This window comes from Serinus canaria, chromosome 3 (assembly GCF_022539315.1).
Source record: "Serinus canaria isolate serCan28SL12 chromosome 3, serCan2020, whole genome shotgun sequence".
NCBI lineage: Eukaryota > Metazoa > Chordata > Aves > Passeriformes > Fringillidae > Serinus > Serinus canaria.
Genome location: NC_066316.1, coordinates 22,832,262 through 22,855,844, shown reverse-complemented (window position 1 = coordinate 22,855,844; position 23,583 = coordinate 22,832,262). Strand labels below are relative to the sequence as shown.

The window sequence follows — 23,583 nt, the reverse complement described above, 5'->3', positions numbered from 1 at the left end:
CTGGAGCTATGACATCCAATTTGGAAACCCAGAGGTGTTTAAATATTTGGTGGGAACAACCAGACCTCCTCCATCCAGCCTGTGACTCCTGCTGCCCTCCCAAATTGCAGCATTTCTTTTATCCAGCATACCCTTGATGAGGAGGAGTTTGTCACTTAACTATCCCACAATACCCTCAGTGTCTACACCCTGGCTCCCCTCAAGGAATCCAAAATAGAGAGAAACACCAAGTTAACCTGCTGCTTTATTTCAGAACATTGTTACAGCAAGGATTGCTCTGAAAAACCTCTCTCAGCTTCCTTTCAGCTGCAAAGTCTTCAAGTCCAACACACAGCACCTGCAGGCACAGACTGCAGTTTCAGTTTCTTAGGAGGGTGGAAAGAGAGATGCAGCAGATGATTATCCCCCCGTTCCCACTTAGATGAAAATTTCAGTGACTGGCAGCAGAAGGAGTTAATTAAAGGTCTGCTTTCTCTTTTTCTTTAGGAAAAATAAAAAGTTTCCTAAGTCTGAGCTCCACTCTGAGGTAACTAGACAACTAATAACTTCAGGAAGGATTTTAGTCACTTGAGGGAACTGCTCAGGGAGTCACCTGACAGCCAGCTGACACTTTCAGAAAAGAGGATGTTTCACTGGCATTTGTTGAGAAAGTCAGTGAAAGGAAACTGCTTTCACAGCACAGACAGGGACAATAATGACATGCCAGGCACAGAGCACAAAAAAACTTTTCCCTTGGCCACAAATCTGGAAGTATCACAGGCAGTAACATTTTACACCTGCAGCCTGTTCCAGGAAGGCATAAAGGGGATACACGGACCAGAAGTGTCCTGCCCTTCCAGCACAGCTCAAACCACAGTCAAGACAAGCAGGAAGAAGAGCACAAGGCATGTTGCCTTTTACTTTGCCTAAATCCAGCTCTAGGTTTAAGGACAAGACCAGCTGAGCAGTCTGGGTGCCTTCCAATGTACCTCCCTGTCTGATTATTTCTGTCACCGCCATCAGCGGTGGATCCAGACCAGCAGTGGGGGAACATCTCTTCCCTGGCACCAAAGGGCCTGGGACAGGAGCTCCACTCCTCCAGGGATCACCAGAGGAGACCCAGCACCCAAGGAATATGTGAATATGGCCAAAAAATAGAGCAGTGCTGGAGCTCACTCAAGCTGAGTGAAACTAGGCTAGACCTAGCCCTGCACAGTGGGACTTGGTACCACAACCAGCTAAAGGCACATGTGCCCTGAGGATGGGGACACCTCACAGGAATAACCAAGTCTAAAAATATGAGATCTTTCTGAAAAAAAATCCCCAAATCTGCTTTTTCATGTATTTGGAATCTGTATGAATATATTTGGGAGGAATACACAGTACCTACAGCGTAGTTCTGGTATTTATACTCCAAAGGATATGCAATAAATCACAAATGTAACCAACAGAAGGTACCAGTTCATCTTAATTCTACAAAATTCCATTTGCAGAAATAGACCAGAGAAGTGTTAGAAGCGACAGGCTGGGGAGCTATTTCTATAAAAAACAAAATCACAGATATTTAAACCAGAATAAATTCTAAATTCTAAAAAGTTGCTTTTTTGCTTTTTTTTTTTTTGCATCACCTCAAATCTCTCAAGTATTGTACCTTCCACACATTTCCAAGAGCATATTTGATTCACATTATTTAACATTTGCATTCTGATTGCAATCAGCCTTCTTTTAATAAAATAGAGTTACAGTCTGTTAACTTAGAACCATCAAATTCTCACTTCCATTATCAATCAATGCCACTTTTCTGCTGACTGCAACTCAATTAAAATCCAATTATTTGAATAACTGGATGGAAATTGCTATCATAAGATGTACATTTTTATTAGGAACATTTTGTATAGAAAATTGACAGCACAGAATTTGTGATGCTACAGTTAAAAACTGTTTTGTAACCTGGGCTGGGAAAAGCAATGCCAATAAGTATGGAGGGACAGTGGCACTTCTGGAGTAGGTATTGGATTCTAAAGCTGGGCCTTTTGGCTCCAATCAGGTCCAAAATGATGTGAATTCTGCTAGCATTACTATGAGTTTTGAAAAAGTTGGTCCTTCTGAGCCTCAAAGCTTGCTATTTCTATAGATTTTGAGAAAGAAAAAAGCAATTATATATTCTGAGTGCATCTTACAACATTAGCCATGGAGCTAATTATAAAATATGTCAGTCAGTGATACTGATTCTTGAGGTGACAGCAATGTCAAATTCTTTCATTTATTTTATTTCTTACATTAACTTAGATGGAGTAAGGAGCTGTTTATTACCAGGACATCTCTCTTAATATGCTTGCAGCTGTGTACCTTCACTTGAAAAAAATTACTTAGGAGGAAATCCCCAAGTAAAAATTTGCTTCTTAGTTTTCAATCCCATCAATTTTCTACCAGAGCTCTGATTTATTTCACCAAAGTGTGGATTACACATTCTTCTTTCATCCAACACTAAAAAGCTGAATTCTTTTATACTGATAACATGTGGAGATAAAAAATATCATCACACTACTTTACTTTCTGTATGCCAACTCTATATATTAAAAAAAATTCTTTAAAAATGTCTAGTTGTAAGGTGTAATTTTATAAAACAGATTTAAAACATTAAAAGATTTCTCTTTTTTCAGGTGTAATTATCCAGGACTCACTTGGCACCTGGAAATTACTATGGACAATTATTTTTAGGATCAAATACCTCTCCTATCAAACATATTTATTTAGCTGATCTCAAATCCCTTTATAAAGCAAGTACAGGCTCTCTAATGTATTTCTTTTCAATGTAATATTATTGTTTTCTACCTTGCATCATAAAATCATATCATCTGAATTATACCCACTACAGTTTTAATATATTTCTGCAGAGGTTGTTCACTGAAGATTACACAGAGGATTTAAACTGGGCTATTAGATTATGATTATTTGCATTTGACAAAATAACTTGAAATGGCACACAACAAGGAATGAAAAGAGCCAAAAAATCAAGGATAAGAAAATGGAAATACTATAGATAAGCAAATAATTCCAAAATGTGATTTATAATAAAAGAAACAACTCTTGATGGAATGCCATGTTCATATTACTTTTCCATCGTGTCTACTGTACTCGACTTTTGTTCCATATATTATATTTTATATCTTCCCTGTCATTTTCCTTGTGATTTCAGGCAACATCTCTAAAATATTTTTAGCTGCTTTACGAACTGAAGTTGCATTAAGTAGTGAACACTCTTTATCACAAGTGCATGACAGTTTTCACAGATGCTGGAACCTGTCTGCTTCCTGGAAATGTATAATGCTTTCACATACAGTCTAGCTCCCTCTGAAGCTACCACTGGAATAAATTCTCACAGCCTTTTGACTCTACATGCTAGCAGGGTCTCTTAGGCAAGCTCTGAAAAGTCATCTTATAAAAGGGGTCCACAAAAAATTCCAGAATTCAAGCCATTCTGTTTTTTCATGCATACTGTCCTTAAATGTGAGATAACTTACATGATGTATGTTAAAATCACAGCTACTTACCCTTTTTCTCAAGTTGTAGGTCAAAATGAGATTTCTGGAGAAGGAGTGTGAAAAGGCAGTGTAGAACTCCAGCACTTTCTGCAAGGCATCCCTTTTAATCACATGAAGATCACAGTAAGTCAAAGCCCTTACGTTGGCACAGGACTGGGCGAGAGTCGACTCCTTCCAGAACACATCACCAAAAACGTCTCCTTTGCCTACAGAAAATCAACAGCATTGCTTCCATTAACAGCACTATTTTCATCAAAAATATATAAGAACAGACATCTCATTCAGGCAGTCAAGTTTCTTCTATTTTTGCACTTGGGGGAAAAAACTGTCGGGGAAAAAAAATCAACTTTGAAATATTTAACTGATAACTTTTTTCCATTATCTTTTTCTTAATTACAACAGCCTAGCAAAACTTCACAAGAATAAATCATACTTTAAAAGTGTACTATGTGACAAGTCTCCTTTAAATATCAATAAAGGTCTTTTTTTAAAAATCAGGAAAAGTGCTTCATTCTCGGTTCATGTTTTCTTCTGATCTCTTTCAAAGAAATTAATTAGGAGGAAATGGTTTTTCCTTTCCTCCTTTTAACTGTCACACAAAGGATCTGTTTCTTACATCTGTGTTGCTGATTTTTCTTAATCTGGCTAACATTTACCCACTGTTGTGTCAATAAAATCCTCCTGTATCACACATCAGTGCAGCTACAGGCTGCAGCTAAACAGAGTCCAAACCAAGAAGAGTACAATTAGTTATCCCCAACATAACAATGACAAGGCATGAAAGTTCAGCTGTTTCTCAGTGGAAGGAAGAAAAGAGCCATTTCCCCACACCCCTCCCATGTGCAGGTCTGTATGAGCTCGGGGCAGCAATACACCAGCATTGTGGAATACTGCAAGGATGGCATTTGCACCAGCCTGGGCACTACAGTGCAGGGCATGTACCCCAAAATCCAGCTGAGGAGCAGCCCCTGTCAGGATTTCACTGGCTGCACCCCCAGCTCAGGCTGGGCACAAAAGGGAGTGTGTAGGAGAAAGTTATGAGTTCATTTACAAGAGTAATGGTCTTTTTCCCCCATTTTCCAAAACATAATGCTAACAAAAGAGGAATGTTCACTTGTTACCTTGATAATGAAAAGCTATACTTTTCCTGTTTTGAAATTAGTTTTCCTCCCAAACTTCTCTGTGCTATATCATCACTGCCCATCTCTCTTAAGACCAATGACATGGAAATACATTCATGTCTATCAAGTTGTAATAGGAATGGTCCCTTGTCTTACAAGTAATACCTTGCCCGTAGCAATTCTTAAATCAAAATATGTATTAGTTTACTGACTTCACCCAGGCTCTTTTAGAAGCCTTCCCTAAATAAATCGTCTTTTTTGAAAGCCTATATGAAGTCAAGAGAACAATAGTGAGTAAAGAGCTCAGAAAACTTCTATATCAATCTCAAAATTCCCATCTCAGTCCTTCAGCTGTACTTCCACCCTTACCTAATCTCTTCCACAAGATGATAAGCATTTTTACTTTGAGAAAAAGCTCTCAGCTTGATGGTAAAATACCCTAAATTGCAATAAGTTGTTATTAACTCTAATGTGTTCCCAGTCTTCCACAGAAGAACTACACCATCCACCTCACATGGATCAGTTTAGATCCTGACTGCTTTAGACTTTATTTTAATTTTAAATGTGTATATACACTGAAACCACCTGCTCTGTTACCACATTTTTCACAAAATTAGGCAAAGGCACCATAAAGATAACCTTGCTTTCACCTCTAGTTTCTTGCACAGAACAATGCCAACATCTGGAAATAGTACAAAAGCTTTGTATCACCGAGCATGGTGGTAGTCCCACAGACCAATACAGTAAATGCCTTTTCTTTTTAATAGCAATGACTTTTCACATTTTCAATTATTTGTATGGTTTTTGTTAGCAGATACATTAAAAATGGCTAAAGCAAAAAAAGCTTCCATGCAGTTGAAACAGATCATCTACGAGGCTTTCAGAGAAACACACAATATATTCAAAACTGAAATGAAACCATTTTTACGCACCATAAAAACCGATATGCTTCACTGGGTAAAAATGGATTGTTTGCCTTTGGAATAAATATGCTTTTATTCACAATCTTCCAGGCAATTAGCTAAACAACTGTTTTAATTAACGCTCCAGAATCTATCAAGCATTGAATTGTGCCACCACTGATGAGCAACAGTCAGAGCTGGTAGTCCAAGCACAGGGAGAGGAATTCTAACTCATTTCTAAATGTATTGCTGAACATCTCCAGACAAGTTTCCCTACTTTAAAATGACAACCATTATGCTACTGCCCCACAGTAATGTGATGAATAATTAGTACAGTCCAAGCACAAACAGCATGGTGCTGCTGTGCCTACCTCAGAAACGAGGTACAACAGAACACAGCTCTGTCTTACTCTTCTCGGAATTTAATTCTGCTTTTCCCATTACACAGAAAGACACAACTTTGTCCTTCACCTGTGGCAGCAACCACACTTCCCCATCACTATTTGTCACTCTTCCCTCTGAAAAAATCTCCCTCCTGCAGTGTGCTGCCACCTCCCATTGGAGGCAAGGGCAGCACAGGAAGGAGCTGGGTCTGCTGGGTGTCCACTGAACCAAACCAGAGAAAACCAAAACATGAGTGACAAACTCAAGTCAGATCACAGAAGATCCTGCTTTAACTAAAACACCAAAAGAAATTCTACTCTTTTCTTTCATTAAAAAACTTCCTTGAAGTTAAGAGCCAGTGATCCAGCTGAAATGAATCCTACACTGCACTTCAATTTCCAAAGCAAGGCACATGCAAGCAGCTCACTGATTTATTTCTGTCAAGTCCATTTTCTAAATGATGTGTACCAAAGGTATCAAATTTGATTGTCAGATTCTAAAAAAAAACTTGTTTGGCATTTATAGAAAAATGAGTTTGGGGGAAGGAGCAGTAGAAATCTATACAGCAAGAAGGAATTAAAATTCCACCCAGGATTACCTGCACAGCATTAGAACAATTGGTCTCTTATGCATAATAAAGAATTGCATACCATCTCCCTTTGTCTATATGCTCTCCCCAAAGATCAACCACTGTGGAAAAAGGAATCAAAAATAAAGGGGGGCAGACTAAGTGGGTGTTTTATCAAAACCATCTGTAGTTGGAAAGCAAGAAGGGTATGGTGATACTTCTGAGTCAGAAGGTGGTTGGCAAAGTCCAAGAGCTGCCTTAAGGAACCTGAGCCAAAAGCCTCTTTTTATACATAATTCCAGGATTTAGATATTTCACCTTACCTCTGAAGAAAGATTAAAAAGCCAGGGAAATGCAAATGGCCGTTTGTTTGTCAGTACTTTGCATTTCTCATTCCCAGCTTGCTGAATTCCAGATGTTTGCCAGGAACACTATCTGTCAATCACACTTAAAGTGGATGATCTAAGCTTTTACCAATCATTTATACTCCCTGCTGGATTTGTGGGCTGAGGACCTTTTCCACCATCAGCTCAGCATGCACTGGAAAGCCAAATAGTTCTCTCCTTTGATGTTTCCTTGTTTGTTTTAATTATAATAACAAGTCCCCAAACCCAGATACATTTAAACTGTGAAGAAATATTTCATAAAATGTCTGTTTTCATATTTATTCTTTCCCAGTTTCTTCTCCACATCAAATTTGCTGTTTATCTTATAAGTGAAAAGATGATTTCTCTGTTACCACTGCCAATTCAGCCTAGTCAGGCATCAGGTCAGGCCACATCCACCCTGTCTCCTGAAAGCAGCAGCAGTGGCAAAGATCTGATTATTGCAGCTTAGTCAGGTGTTCTGCTGATTCTGAGGAAAGAACCTCTCACATTACAATTGTACTGCCTTGATACCACAACAACTCTTGGCCTTTTCACTCTTACAAGAGCAAAGATTGAAGAGCTCTCTCTCAGGCAGAGGACATTACACTCTACTCCAAAAAAATATGACTCACATGGAATATGTGTTTGGCTGACAACCTACTCAGTCCACTCTTGGGTTCTGGGTGTCTGGAAGTCCTGGGGCAGTTTTGGGGTGATAGCTGGGGGAGAAGATGAAGCTATGGATTCATGTATTGCAGGTCTTCCAAGTCAGTATGGATTTTGAAGGCATTCACATGAGCCCATGGATTTTCAGTATATCAGGCAAAATTTTCATGTTTGAATCATTCTCAAAGCAATAGTAATCATTTTTACAGCAGCCAGTAGCAGAATCTAGGTCATGGCCCCTCCCAATTTGCCTTCATCTGCACGTTTGAACAACAGAATTAGGATCTGACAGCGTCAGCAGATCCAAAGACCAGAGAGAATGACCAAACATTGCTTATGGCTGAGCAATGAATGACCAGACACTGCTCACCTCATGGCAATGCAGCACCAAGCACATCTTGGCCACCAGGTGTTCAGCAAGCACAGTTATCTGTGATGCTGACCCACCAGCACAGCTCCCCAGAGCCCCCACACTGGCCTGCACCCTCAGGATTGCTCTCCATCTCCAAGCAGTGGGAGATACCAACTGCTATAAAAGCAAACACAAGAAAAACAAAAGATTTTCTAGGGTCAAACTCCCCCTGTGACCACCAGATGATTCTTTGGCTTCAACTGAAAATCCTTCCCTTCTCTCTTCCCTCATTTCCTCCAAATCTAACACATGCAATTTAAACTTTCCCACTTTACAGAGAGAAGAAAGATTCAAGGAAAGTAAAGATAATAGAGCAAAAGGAATTTTCCCTCTTGGTGCATTAATGCAACAAAAACTGGCAGCCAGAAAAAAACCAGAGCTACCATTTGGCTTGGAGGTGGAGTATCAGTCTCTGTCCTACAGATAAATTGCACAACTTGACAGCCACTCAATAGCCTTGGCTTGGCTCTCCAGCACAGTACAGCTGGCAGGAGATGGTGCATGGGAGTTGTTTGCTGCTTTGGATTTTCTTAAGATTTCTCAAGTGCAAACTGAGACACGTCATGAAAAGTGAATGACCAACTGCACTGCAGAGAATATATTATTTTTCATTAACCAGAGGTTTGAACTACTCTTTTCCTCTAATTAGACCTCCAAAATGCCTGAGTATCTTTGCCACAGAAACCAAAGCAAGTGCTACAGAGATAACAAACTGAAGTTGCTCTTTCAGTGATTTGCCTGGTTCATAAACAGAAGCACAGAGTATCTGTTCATGCTGTAAACCACAGCCTGGCAACATTTTGCAGACAGTTTACTACACAACTGCATCAATTTTTTCTGTTGAAACACATTACTGTACAGACAAAATAAAAACATTTATTTTAGAGATGAGTCGCAACAACATGATTAAGTTACAGCTAAATTTTCTATTATTGTTGCTGTAATTAAGGTGCTTATTTGTCCCACAGAATACAGAATATAGAATTATATTTCACTACTTGACATACTGAGATGAGGAGTTTTAAGCATCAAATGGGCCCTACCAGGTTTATTCACCAAAAAAAAAAAAAAAAAAACCCAGGAGGTTTCACCAGAATCTGCATCATTTATCCTTATTTGCATTTAATGGTTACTATAAAAATGTTATAAATATGTGGCCAGTTTGTGCAAACTCAGAGGATATGGCGCAGCTCAGGTAACTGGAGTAATAAATATATTTTAATGTATTTGCACTGGTGAAGTAGCAGGAAAAAGCTCAATCTGTGTTGTTGGCACTGCTAATTCTCTGACAAAAAAAAAAAAAAAAAAGAACATTATCCTCTGAGTTACTTCCCTGATTACTTAGGGACAGGCTTTATATTCTAGATATTGCTTGAAACATACATTAAAGCCCCAAAATTGCATTCTTTTATTTCAGACAGAAAGAATTCACAGGAGTTTAAATAGCAAGTTCTGTGTTCTGAAATATAGAAAGTAAACATATAGAAAACCTCATTACATTTGCATCTATCTTGTATTTAATTTTATTTAGTATTCCTAGTAACTCCTTCAGTATAAATTTAACAATGTCACAAAAACATATCTCTGAAAAAAAGTATTAATTTGAAATTTGGAGAAAAAGAAGAAAGGCTAGTGTTGCGTGAAATTTTTTTTCAATTCTTTTTTAACCTGTCTCTTCAGTGAAAAAAAATTATTCTTCCTCCTCCAAAATTCTGGAACAGAAACAAACCCCACAAAAAAAAGAAGACAAAGAAAATTAGTTCAGTGGTTCACCTGCCAGAAATCAGGGTCTTTATAGAAAGCTGACTTCCTTGTTAAATTATAATTTCTACCTCTTCACACCTCTTGTTGCAGCATGCACCTAAATAGGATGTGCAAGCCTTCCTAACACAGATATCCTTAGATATCAAGGGACATGCTGGAACAGAGAGCCTCATCCCCACCAGATCTCAATTTCAGCTCCCAGGGTCATGGCTCATTGCTGCCAGTGACCTGCCAGACACTGCCAGCTTCCAAGGGGGACTTCTTCCACATGCAATGCTGTTGGACCATTTAGGAGCACATAATGCAAAGGTGTCTAAATTCAGCACAGTAGAACATTAAACACACCCAGGAGCTCCCTACTGAGGCCTCTGAATACTCCTTCTCCTCCTCAGTTACTCCAGCAAGTCATCAAATGTTTCAAAAATCTGTTTTCCCAATACCCTGTGCAGTCTTAAACCATGTACAAACAGCAGTGGACAGGAGCTTTGGCAATTCAGGCTTTTAATGTCTGCAGAAATCAGACATAAAACAAACAAAAAGTTTCAAAAATGGCAAGTCCTGATATCAGCCCACCCCAGATGTCTGGAGGACAGGAATAAGGAATACTCTGAAACCACCTTGTAGGATGAACCTATATTTCTTAATAAGAGTTTCAGTGCTGCTCCTGCATCCACCATGAAATTCAAATTTTTTTATTAATGTAGACCTCTTCATGCCATGTCATTTTCAAAAGCTGAGCTGCATCTCCATCTGTAATGCTTTTGCTAAGTGTGCCTGTACACTCATTGAGCAAATCAGACTCTGAAAATTGCTCCTTCAATTGGTGTTTATTGAATCACTCCACAGAAACATGCAACTTGTCCAACCTGCCTATAGAAATCAATCTAAATAAACCTCCCTCCTTTCAACTATAAATAGAAAAAGCACAATAGAACTACTGAGGATAAAGATGGATTTTAATTTCAATCATTCCTTTGTCAAAGCACCGCTGGTCATGTTTCAGTCTTATCCAATAGCACAAACAAGGCTGAGATGTTAGATATTGTCAGAAAACTCTTCATGCCATCCATAATCCTGCAACCATTTCTTAACCCTGAGAGCTCAGGAGCTTGACATTTTAAGCACAAAGAGGTGTACCTAAATTTAAAATTCAGGTGAAAAATGAAGCAGAGAAGTAAGGGACTTCTTCAAGGGCTTGGAATTAAATAAATAACAGGCTCTAAAATAACAGAACTAATCTTTGCAAATGGAGTAGTACACAGAGCAGTTCAGTTCAGGGAAATCAGAGTTAGCTCAGGTACTAGGGACAGTCTGAGGATAGCAGTCTGGGCTCAGTTAGGGTATCTGCCATCTTCAGGTCTGCTGAGAAGCAGTTTTCACATGACTGTGTGGAAGCTGCAATGTTTTCCATGGAGAGGGTCTAACACAGACAATACTTCTGCACTGCTATTGTCCCTCCTCTAAAAGAGACCATCCCTGTGGCACAGTTGCCCTTGCAGCTGGCACTGTCCTGTCTGGATGCAAATCTATCCCACCAAAATCTGAACCAATCCTCTGGTGTCTACATCTGAACAAAATGCTTTCGGCTAAATGAGTAAGCTAAAGCAATTGTAAAGAAAACAAACAATTATTCTTATAACATTTCTTTAAGACTGCAATTAGATCAAATTAAATCAGCAGGAATTTCTCCACACAAAGCAAATGGAGCATTTAATATCCTGCTGAAACAAAACATGGCACACCAAAGTCCTCTACAACAATATCACGTTTAAACCACAGTCTCCAATCTTGTCAACTTTGTAGCTTTGTAAATAACAATAAAAGATCTGTACTTCAGGGTCATGCAAATTCCACTTTCTCAGCTTCTGTGTGATCTTTATTGTAAATCTGTGTGCATCCTTTGCACACTTCCTTCCCCTCTCCCAGAAAATCCCATTCTTGACATTGTGTTACTGTGCACTTGCACACCTATATAGTATCTCCATGCTGATATTGCTTCTCAGCTTTGACAGCAGCAAAAGTAATAGTAAAAGTAAACTGACTTGTTGGAGAAAATTTGTATTCCTTCCTCACAATAAATTCCTGCCTTCACTTCCCTTCCTGTCTCATTCACTTTACTTGCCCTTTGTGGAGCCAGGAGTTGGACTGAACAATTCTCACAGGTCCCTTCCAACTCAGGATATTCTGTGATATTAAACCAACAGTCAAGAAAAAGATTTATTCTTTTGAAATTTTTTAGCTCAAATAAAGATAGCAAGAACCTAAATGCAGAACAGCTGGAATGTACCTCTTGGGACAAACTGTTTGGTGGGAGGGCGTTGTTCTTTTCTTTTTAATTAAATCTTCTTGCTAATGCTATTTTTCTCATCCAGCCCTCAGCTCTGAAGACCACAGTGGTTTTCAGGGCTTTGGATTTTAGTTGTTAAATAAAAGCTTCAAGCTCCCTGTCTCCAATAAAGTCCACCAAACTAACCTCCAGCCTTACCTTCCATACACACATTGGCTCCTTGCAGGAAGTGTCAAGACCATTTCAGCAGCTTTGAAAATCTCATACAAATAAAGATTTGCTGATCAGTCAAGCCCTCTAGGAGCCATTACTTGACAAATTTTGCAGCAGTCTGAAAATTTAAGTACAAGACACTGCTTTCCCCACTGCTATCTAGAAAAAAAAAAGTTTGCCACCCTAATTTTCAAGGGTCTTCTTCCTCTCTCTAGTTTTTTACTGGAATGTTTTCTTAAATGTCAAAAATTACCCCAGTTTCAGGCAGCAAGACTTGACCCACCTTGGGTACTAACAAGGTCTCCAATCCAGCCATTCCCTGTATTTCTAGAAAATACATACAAAATGTTATTTTTGCTGCTAATGACATTCTTTCCTGTAATTTTCATTAAATTATCTAAGCACACACACAACTGGAGACATAGCACAGGAATCAGCACTTGTTCAGGCAATGGTGAGAAGAGATTGAAAAGGCTCAGACTAAATGACTGGAGGGCAGCTAAGTGCCTTTTCCCCAAAATATTCCAAAGAAAGCTGCAGTCAGACCTCATGGTCTGTGCCTGGAACACAGTTAATTCAGGAGGAATATTTTTAAGAAGTTATTTGATAAATTAAAACATAGCCAATCTCCTGAGCTCGAGTAGGTTTTAGCTTCTCAAAGACCTGCAGTAAAGTCAGGTTTTCAGACATTCAGGGTCTTAGCCTGAAAGACCTGCTGCAAAACAGAGAACCTAGAGCTGCCAAATGAAGTGCACATAAACACTTGATTGGTTTTAACAGAGGAAACAAACCTTCAAATTTTTTTCTAACCACATCAGGATAAATGGCTAAGTCTTTAAGCAAGAGTAGCTCAAAGAGATACCGTCAGTCTCAGGTGGATAAAGCAGCATCAGGCCAAGTGGGAGGGCTTAGGAAAGTTAAAAGCAAAGCCAAGTTGAAAACATTCTCTTAATGGAAGCCCTGCATGACCTGTGCTTCACTTGGATCTCTTCAGGGCAGGACTGTGTGATTTGTCTCAGTCCTCCTCAAAGTGCTGAGTGTACGTCAGCACTTCATCCCACGCAGCAACAGCAGCGTCAGTGGAAGAGCAGCAAACTCCCAAAACCAGAGCTGTGCCTCATCCAGGCAGCTTCCCACCAGCTCAACTTCCCTTCTACATAATCCCACTCTCATACTTACACATTAACTTAGAAAACATAGTAAGAGAGTGGCTTTTCTTGCTAAGTCTTCTTTTTCTGACTCATTTGTATTGGAATGAATCACAAATAAATCAAGCACCTGGCTGAGAGGTCATTTTTAACATTTTTGTTTCTGTTTCTTTGACACAGCAATCCAAAGATTGTGTTATGTGAACATCAATAATTTCTGTATTTTAGCATAAATTTTACATAGAATTCAAAACATGTATCTTTCATCCCAACAAATCAAACTTCACACAAAGTGCAACAATTTCTTTAAATTTTTATCAAAACAGGCAAAGGTTTGGGGTTGCTGTTTTTTTTTTTAATTTGCATATTTTAATATTTGTGTCTTAATTTAAATTAATGAGAAAGGCAATCTTAGGGGACACACAAAAAAAGTGCCTTTTTTCACTGCTGGCCTATGTGGAATTTCTTCCAACTCAAGACTCATAATAATCTAAGTCAATCAAAGTCAGTGCTTTGTTCTAAGAACATAAGCTGAACTGAGAATATACCTGTTTCTGGGGTATTACATGGAAATGATTTGGAAGGATATTATGCAAGTGTACACAATACACTCCAGGGCTACACAATACACTCTTAAATGCCAGTCTGCAAGGTTAAATGATTTCAGAACTTGAAAATGTTTCTTATGAAAACATTGGATCCTTTAAGCATTAACTGCAGTTTGCCTTTGGTTTATGTAATGCTGTACAGCAGTCCCACTGACTGATTTAGAGTTGCAATTCATTTCTCCATTGTGAGGAAGATACAGACTGCATTGCAAGCTACAAAAGCTGCTTTATTACATGACAGCCAGAGCTGAGCAAATAATTCACCTTGAGTAATTCGTGCACTTATTTTTTTTCATTTTCATTTCCAGAATGCCTGAAAGAAGATTACAGTCTCTGTAACATACCTGTCAACTAAAATTACCTTATGGAATCCCTCACATGGTTTGCTGTTACATGCCTGATGTTCCCAGCTATGCTTGGTTGGGACTGGTAAACAAAATTTATGGCATAGGTTGCTCTGGCTGAGTGATCAGCAAAAATCATGTTTCTTGTACAGTGCACTTTTTTTCCACTTTTAGAGCCTTGTTTTTTCTGGTATACATTCATCAAGAACTTGGCAAGTTTAGCTAACTATGAAAATAAAAACAAACAAATAAAAAAAAAAACCAAAACCAAATGAAAACCCCCCAACAAACAAAAAAACAACAAACAAACACAAGAAAAACCCCACCCCAAAACACTGTTTTCTACAGATAAGAAAACTGGGAGTACAAAGAAGTTAGAGAGGAAACCTGACCCATCTCCTGGCATATCCTTCAGTAGTGTGCTGATCAAATTACACAATACTGAAGGAAAAAGTCCAACTGATTTAGAATAGTGAAAAACTTAGTTAAATATATTATCCTTCAGCAGAAGTCTTCACAGCCTGGAGGAAGAAGGGACACACAAGCGTGGAAGGAAAGGGATTCCTTAGTCCAGAAACTGAAACGCAAAAATTGATGCACATCTAAAATGAAATCTCACAGAATCCCAAACAGATCCCACTTCATTTTACTTTCCTCTCCACTTAAAATATTCACTAAGAAAATGTCAATAAAACTCACCAACTTCAGTGAGAGTCAGGGAACTGACTCCAAATTTTAAAAAAGACAAAGAAAGAAAAAGAAGAAAATAAAAAGTTTTGGGGGGGAAGAAGATCGATAGTTACATCCCAGGAGGAGAGCAGCAACAAAATACTTCTATTCATCCAGATCCCAAGGGAACAGCCTCATTTATCTGTAGCTATCACTCTGCAGCAGCAGAGATTAGGAGTTAGGTTTCCTTAACACTGATTCCTCAAGCAATCTTGGCTGAGGGTTTTCGGAAGTGAGTGTTACAGTAAAATGCAGAAGTTACCAGTAAAGATGAGGAGAAAATTGGTATCTTTAAAGAACATTTTAAAGAAATTTGACCTTAGTGCTTTTTTACCCATACTCAAATAGAGCAGCAAGATGTTTTGAGGTTTTCTTCTCATGCTGAGCCCAGGTGGTGGCATGAAGGTACACAAACTGAGGGGTCTTGGTCTGTGTTCTACATTTGTCATTTGTTAATTCATGAGAGTTCAACATGGCAAAAGGTAGCAAGTTCTTGATGTGCAGCACAGACAAGCAGAAGTCACAAGTCTCATTTAGCACTGAGCAGCACAGGTGATTCCAGAACAAAAGGGAATTAGTTATCCTCCAACTTCTCACTTTTTTAGCTTCTTGTGTGGAACAAAGTATTAACTTGATTCTCTAAATTTACCCTATGTTATACAAGCAATCCTGTTCAAAAGTAGAGAAAAATGGAGCTCAGCATCTTTATTAGCCCCCTCATTTTTCAGCACACATTCATCTTAGGAGAGTTGAGTGTATGTGTTCAGGAAAAAGTAAGATAACCAAGATGTTTTATTCTCTTGTTCCAGGCTGCTATGAGTGACAGTTACAGGATTAAAGCCACCATGAGAATTTACCTTATCACAAAAGAGCTTGACAGAATCAAATGATAAGTATCACCTCCTCAATGCTCCAGCCACCCCAGGATTCATCTCCATCTATTGGATTATCACACTCTTTTATGTTAGCTTTGCCTCAGAGCACTGTTCACACCCCATCAGTTTATTTTCAAGGCCTCCAACCCCAGTTAACACAAATTGGCTCTAAATGTTTTAAACTATTTTGACTTTAAATAGTATTGCAACACGACATCTTAAACAAATCTAACTGGAAAAATTCCAGCGAAAGTGGATTATTATGGGGGAATGGGAGTGAGGCAGGGAAGCCAGGCACTTCAAGTTTTCTGAAGTTCTAAATGGAATTTCTAAGTAGAAGGTGTAGGAGCGATGGGGGGGTAGGACAGTCGGGATGGACAGAGATGAGAGATCTCTGAAGCCAGGTCTTGGAACTTGTGGTTTATTGCAAAGGTGTGGGTGCAGGGGCCAGCTGGGAGCTGCCAGCCACAGCTGGGAGCAGGCCCAAGAGAGGGAGGAGAGAGGTAAAGAGAGCAGTAAAGAGAAAGAAGGCAAGAGCATGGTAAATAGGATGAGAGAGAGCAAGCTTCCCGTTACAATACAATAAGTCTTCTTCTGTGTTGAATATTCTAATTCTCACTAACCAATCTAATACAAGATACAAATCCCATAGCATTCACATACAGCCTATAAGAGTCATTACATTACCATACTGTGTTACATTTTACACCCTAAAAAATACTCTGGACTCCTTTTGCCAAGCTAGTAGGGTCTGCTCTGACCCTTGGACTTGTCTGCAAGCAGAGGGTGTTGTTTCATTAAAAGGGGATTACCTTCAGCCAGCCACACCATTGTTTTCCAGTTATTCAGTAACTGAGGTATCTCAAAGCTTGCTTTCATTTCAATCGCGCTTATAGTTTCTATATTCTCAAAATCTTTTGCCAGGCAATCATATTTACAAGGCTTTCCTGTTTCATCTGCCCAAACAGAAGGGATGCATCAAGATAGGGAAAACCCCAAGAATGACCAGGACCCCATGCAAAAGTAAGCTTTCCATTGACCAGATAAAACAGGGTTGAAGCAATCTGGATATTAGATGGCTGCTCTTCAAACCTCTCAGTGGAAAAACAAACTTAACTAAAGCTCTTTAAAGACTGAGTGGAGCAGGCTATGAACTGCTGCACATATTTTGTATTTATGCAAATGCACATTACCAGCTCCAAAACTCACCTAATATAGCAACGACTTCATCATCCTGGATCACCTCCAAGGAGCCCGAGACCACGAAGCAGAGGCTGTCGACGCTCTCCCCGGCGTGGTAGATGAGGTCTCCCGGGGCACAGTGCACCGTCTGGAATTCCATGGCCAGGGCCCGCAGGCAGCCGTCGCTGGCCAGCCGGAAGGCGGGGTGCTCCTTGAAAACCTTGCGGTTCAGGTGAACACAGATATCTGCTCTCATGTCCTTGGGGCAAATCTGCAAAACCTGACAGGGAAATCAGGCAATCAGCTCCTGGGCATGGCTTCTACCTGCCTGCTATGGCTAGTTTACCATGATCCACTTTCCACTTTTTTAAGATCCACTTTCCTCCTTCTTAATTTGTAATCTCAGAGTTTATTTTTATATTATTTACCCACATAAGCAACAATACTAACTTAGTCTACTTTATGACATCTGAAGGAAAACAGTTTTCCTCTTAGCAACATGCTCTGCTGGATATTGAAGACCTAAGGCTTTTAACACAAAAAACTTGGAGCACTGCAGTATAGAAAGTGTTGAAGAAATTCTTCTAGAAGAATTGTTTCTAGAGGGTGGGTCATTTTTTTGATAAGCAGATTCCATGAAAAGCCTGCACAAGTTATGTGCTTTAACAACTAAAACAAATTACTTAAAGTTTAATTAACTCATAATAATTAAGAATTGCAGGTATCCAAATTTACCCCCAAGTGGCTCTAACAAGTTTTTGTTTACACAGGAAAGGGACTTTAGGGTATGACGCTGTTTTGAGCAGCTTTTGATCTTCCAAATGGAATGTTCCTCGTGGCAATTCATGACGTGTGGTCCTAAGAGAACACGAGCTGATGGAGCTGATGCTCAGCACAGCGGGTACCAGCCAGGGCCATTTCTGAAGGGTTTTAATGTAATATGGACAGCCAAGTGGAAAGAATACCAAATCACTGCTGCGTGTGCAGATTAAAAGTGGAAAGAAGTGACATGAACAGGGTTTGGGAATAACAAAATCCTTGGGGGATGGTCTATGATGAAGCACGTCTGGGACATATTATTTGAGAAAAACATTGAGTAGTCTAAGTCTGCCTCTCTTTTTATTATTATTTTCTTAGTAATAACTACTCCATCCAATTAAGGAGCACTCCAGTCGAGCTTCAGAGTTACTCCCACACATTTTCCTAGGTGGAAAGAGAAAACTGTCTCACTGCAAACACTCCTGAAAAACATAAAGGTGACACAGGAAGCACTATGGCTATGCCTACACTTTAAAATGGGATTTCTATGCAAGATCTGAGCAGAGAACCAAGCTATTAATTCTGTGCATGGCACTGGTTTCAGATATCATGCCTGGTACTCCAAAGGCAAATAACTCCACCACCAATATCATCATCTTTGGCCCACCTCCAAACAGACATTTTATTACAGATACTACTTCTAAAAAGAGATATATTTGTACAGTGCTTAGGTGTAGGGCACTAGGGGATGATTTTTCTTGGCTGCCCTGTACAGAAGAGCTGCCAAACCTGCCAGTTCCCAGTTTTCCAGGCTCACAGAAATGAGCTAGGGCAGCAAGAGCAGCGTGTAACAGGGAACACAGGCAGCAGCCATATCTGTCTTTTCCATTATGTCATTTACTCTGCCGATAAAAATACTCTCTAGTGGCATATTCTTGCCAAATTTTACTACTGGAATTACACATACACTTTCCAGTTACCAGAATATCACACACATAAAGGGTTGTTGCATAGAAATAGTAGCAAAACCCCCTGAGTATACCAGAGAATTTTTTAAATGATGCTATTATCCAAAACTTTTTGGTACAGCAGTCTTAGAGGAAGTTAACCAATTTTCCATTCTCCATTTAAAGAAGTTGTCTCCAGACTTCACAGAAATGAAAGGGATTAAAGACATCTGAGATCTACAGAAAAACGGAAGAAGACTTGCATTTGTAAGGGAGGTAAGAAATGTATCTTCATGGATCAATTTTAGAATCTCTCAGTAGCTCTTGGTTAAATTTTGTTGTACTGGCATTTTCCAGACCAATAACTAAGCATGTCTGCAGTGAACACTGAACTGACAAATTTGTGGCCTACAAAACAGTGACAGGACCAGTTCTGTGCTCAGCTCATATTCAAGTCTCTGCCTCATCTGTAGGAAGCTGCACTGCGTTTCAGAGCAGCACAAGTACCACTGTTCTGCCTCATGAGCAACACATGTTTTATTCATGACAAAACATCCCAGAAGTTATACACAGGCATCAAAACAGAGCTCAGACCTGGGAGTTTATGGATTGGCACAGCCAACCACAGCTTTTGCTGTGCAGATGAAAGCTGAGTTCTTGGTTTAGCAGTCATGGCCAGCAGCAGTTCAGCTATGAAGACACCAGTTACTGAAAACAGCACTGTATTAAGCTCTTTGGTGTCCTGACAATTGGAGACTTCTTTCCTGCTCATTAAGATAATCCTCAAAGGCTACACTGAGTGTTGTTGTGCTTGGTTTGGTTATTGTGCTGTCTCCAAATGCATCCTCTTAAAGCGTTTCTCTCCTTATCAAAGGAAGCCAAGAATGAACTTTGAAGATATGCTAAAAAAAACTACCAACATGTTTTACATAGCAATTTTTTCTTGTTGTTTTGTTAAAATGATGACAGGAGTTTGTACTGGGGGCTGAATGAAAGCACCAGCACTCATTACACTATGCATCCTCAGATGTCTCTCCACCTTCCCCAAATGCACCTACCTCGAATCACAACCCCACACAAAGACAGATTGTGAGAAAACATGCAGAACAGCTTCTAACCAGTGCTATCCAGCACTAAAATACCATTTCTTTCTAAAAGCTAGTAGGGCAGACAGTGCTTACAGAATCATGTCTGGGATCTAAAAATGGCAGACATGCTGAAGACCATTTAGGAAGGCTAACAGTGCCCTGTGTGCCCCTCAGTCTCCAGGCAGCTCGGTGCAAGGCCACATCTGTTCCCATCCTGCATAACGATGCTGTAACAGCTGTACAGAAATGACACTGTTTGCTCTTTAACTGCATCATCCACAGTTCAGAATGCTAAATTAAGCTGCCAACCAGAAGGCTGGTGACCAGAGCATTGGTATGATTTCCTGAATGATCCACCCCACAAATCACATCTCTTTACAAGCAGAAGAAAAACTGTCTCTCTCTACAGAAGTTGGCAACTAATATGAAAGCAACAAGAAGCTACATTTGTGCATTTGTTCTGGTGAAAGGCCATCTGTTATTTTCAAAGACACAATGGGAATTTATTCATCAATTCAATGAATCAGAATGATACCACTTGCCTTACACAAAGTAGATTTCAAGCAATACGTTATTAAATGCTCCCATTTTTCATTAGTATCTTTAACCTGCACACAGAATATTACATTCAAACTCTCCAACGACAAAAAAAATTACCTTGTTTTCAGGCCCACAGAGCTGCAAGCAACCTAATAAGAAATATTGCCAAAAAATCTCATTTGGAAAAACTGTGAGGTTGTCTTACAATATGGAACTTGTTATTTACTTATCACCTTTATTTATTGTACACTGAGCTTTTCTCTTAATCATTTTTATACTATTTCATGCCATTTCACTAGCAAAACATACATACTTTTACCACTATCATATGTCAGTATGACAGAATAGCTGAAATACTGTATTTGAAAGTTAAAAACTAAGGGAAGCTGCTGCTTAGAACTATTTAAAGAATATTTGTCTCCTTTACTAAGACAGTACCTCCTGTTTATTTTAATGGACTCCTTTCAGGATGTGACTTCTTTCCTTGCAGTTTAATTTACTTACCTTTTCAGTATCTATTCCTCTGGACATTGACCAGGTGGAAACGATGTAATCCATCACACGTTCACTGAGTCCTTTGGGGACCTGGTAGAGCTTTAAAAAGTCCCGGACGCTGTTCAGCATTTCGTGGTATCTGTTTGTGTTAGCGTACATCTGCTGAAATATGGTTGTCACGTTACCAAAAATGGTGGCATATAGAAGGGCTGTCAAAAACAAGAAAAACCACAGAGAAAATACATGATAAGATGTGGTGATCAGTCTGTGTTCCACTGGGCTTTAAGACTGGAAATGCTAGGTCATAAAAATGCATGCAAATATCGGTGCTTTATTTGGAAGGCCTGATGAGCACAAGCATTTTATAGGTCACCTTCAGCACTGCAAAGTGAGGACCACCACCTACTTTTGTGAGAGCGTGTCCTGCATCACAGACCTTCTAAAACATGACTGACTTTGTCCATCAGCAGTACCCAAAACCTTACAAAACCACAACAGTAGACAGAAGAATTTTAAGAGAAATAGCTTGACAGCAAATACTTTAATGCTTCATCTTAGGTTTATAGCACCTGTGTTGAAATAGCATCAGTGACAGATTTCCAGGCTTTAAGTGCATTATCACAGTAGTAAGCTGAGTCATCGTTACCCACCTCGGAGAGACAACAGCAGTGCATCAAAGCAGAAGATGGAATAGGTAATAAACAGCTACCATGGGTCAGTAATTTATAGACATAAGTTTAATAATACATAAAAACTCACATTACATTTTACATTCTTCAGGCAAAAGAACAGCAAGGCCTGAGGCAAGAGCTAGAGCCCTCAGAGGCAGACCTTTGCACAGCCCTCCTGACTTCACACAACACAGTTGTGAAGCCAGCTGGTTCATCAAGATGGGCTTAAGAATAAACACCAGGCAGAAAAAAAAAAAGGCAGTGTTTCCAAGTGTGGAGAGAAGCAGATGAAAACACACAGGACTTGAGAAGATCCATCTGCTGAAGGCCAAGACAGAACAGCAGGCTGGTGGCAGCCTCAGCAGCCAGCTTTGATGGCTTGCAGAGGCTGGGGCTGAGGCTCTTCCAGCCAATCCAGCCCTGAATGAAATGGAGAGACAGGAAGCCTCGAGGGGAGCTCTCCTATATTATGAATCAGGTCAGTGATATGTGACAGGTTGGCTGTAGAGGGAGAGGAACAGTCAGACAGCAGATGTGATGATAACCACCCATAAGTGCTCTGGCTTGCTGAGTAAGTTCTTCCTCTTATTCATTTCCTGTCCCCCAAAACAAGCACTAAATTGTGAATATCATATCTCTTTCACTTGAAATAAAAATAAGTCAGTGAGAAGCCATATTTATAAAAAATATATTTTGCTTTACTGAAGTAGCCCTTTTTGCTGTTTATTTACTCCCTCACCAGCTATTAAAAAGAAAATCATCACACTCCTTCCTTTGAGAATGCAGCTGTTTATTCAGGGGAGTGTTACAGGCAGATATCCTTAAGCCAATTAAGATGCTCTAGGGTTCTCTGACCAACAAAAACCTTTGGTACTGTGCAAAATAAACTTATGAGACTGTCTTCGCTCTGATCATCAAGAGATGTGATTTAAGTTAAGGTTTGCTCAAGGCCTTTACACTGCTGATTTTCTGCAGAATTCCTTCTTGATGCTGCATGACTTTTCTTTTTATGAGTTTCTGTAGGGAACAGCTCTCCCTTTTTACATCTATTCCTCTGTACAAACAGGTATAAAAATATGCAGAAAAATGTGCTCTCTCAGAGGAGAGAGCATTATTACAGTGACCAGAAACATATTTTCCCTGTTTAACCTGAACTTGTGCTTGAACAAAACCATACTGGGCAGTCCAATGAGTAGTAGTGAAGAATGATAAAATGCTTTACAAAGCAGATTTACCATAACAGCTCCTTAATCCATGAGTATTTTTGTATTAGAACAGCATTACCTGTCCCTGAGTGAGTCCTGGTTTGCTCTCTGTTATGCAGATGCAAACGTGACCCTACAGGAGACTGCAGCAGCACAAGGCAGCCAGCCCAGCACTGAAGTAGGTGACAAATTAGAGGGAGGATGGCAAGCAGATTTTTATCTTTGCTCTCTGGCAAACAGTGAGACCTGGGGGTTCAGTACCTTGGCATGTACAGCTGCAGACCAGCAAGGGTAAAATGGAGTCCCCACTCTGTCCCATTAATGTCCAGCTTTAATGTGAAGCCTAAAGAAAAACCTGAAGTTTGATTGTGTATTTTGATTATTATAAAGCCAGGAATTTCCACTGCAAACTGCAGTTCCAGTATGACAATTATCTTGGCAAGGAAAATTATTCCTGCCTAGATTAATTTTTTTAATTCCCAAACTTACACCCTTAATTTATCATTAGCCAACCATTTTATTACTATTAAAGACACATCAAAGCCAAGGATTTTTGCAGCCTAATATTGGGTAGATACATTAGCATATTAAACCTTGAACTCCTCTGCACAGAAGTAGCTGGCTGTGGGCCTTTTCTTACTTGCAAAGGAATAATGAAATTAACCCACTGCAGTAGACTGCAGCCCTAGAATGATTTCAGAAACACACACTCTGCTAAAGGAAGAAAGTTGGGCTGTTTATGGCAGAGCAAAATCTCCAGCATTTCTTCTCCAGGAATGTCAA

The 23,583-nt window shown here is 39.5% G+C and overlaps 1 protein-coding gene across 1 annotated transcript in view; it reads right to left on the bottom strand.

Moving 5' to 3' along the window:
• The window catches only part of KCNH1 (potassium voltage-gated channel subfamily H member 1), a 173,821-nt gene that overhangs the window by 69,530 nt on the left and 80,708 nt on the right, over positions 1 to 23,583 (bottom strand). Inside the window, exons 8-10 of the mRNA XM_030236208.2 lie at positions 20,934 to 21,133; positions 17,123 to 17,375; positions 3,534 to 3,730 (exon numbers count right to left, since the gene is read on the bottom strand). Of these exons, the coding sequence (XP_030092068.2) occupies positions 3,534 to 3,730; positions 17,123 to 17,375; positions 20,934 to 21,133 (650 nt within the window). The remainder of the gene's footprint in view (positions 1 to 3,533; positions 3,731 to 17,122; positions 17,376 to 20,933; positions 21,134 to 23,583) is intronic.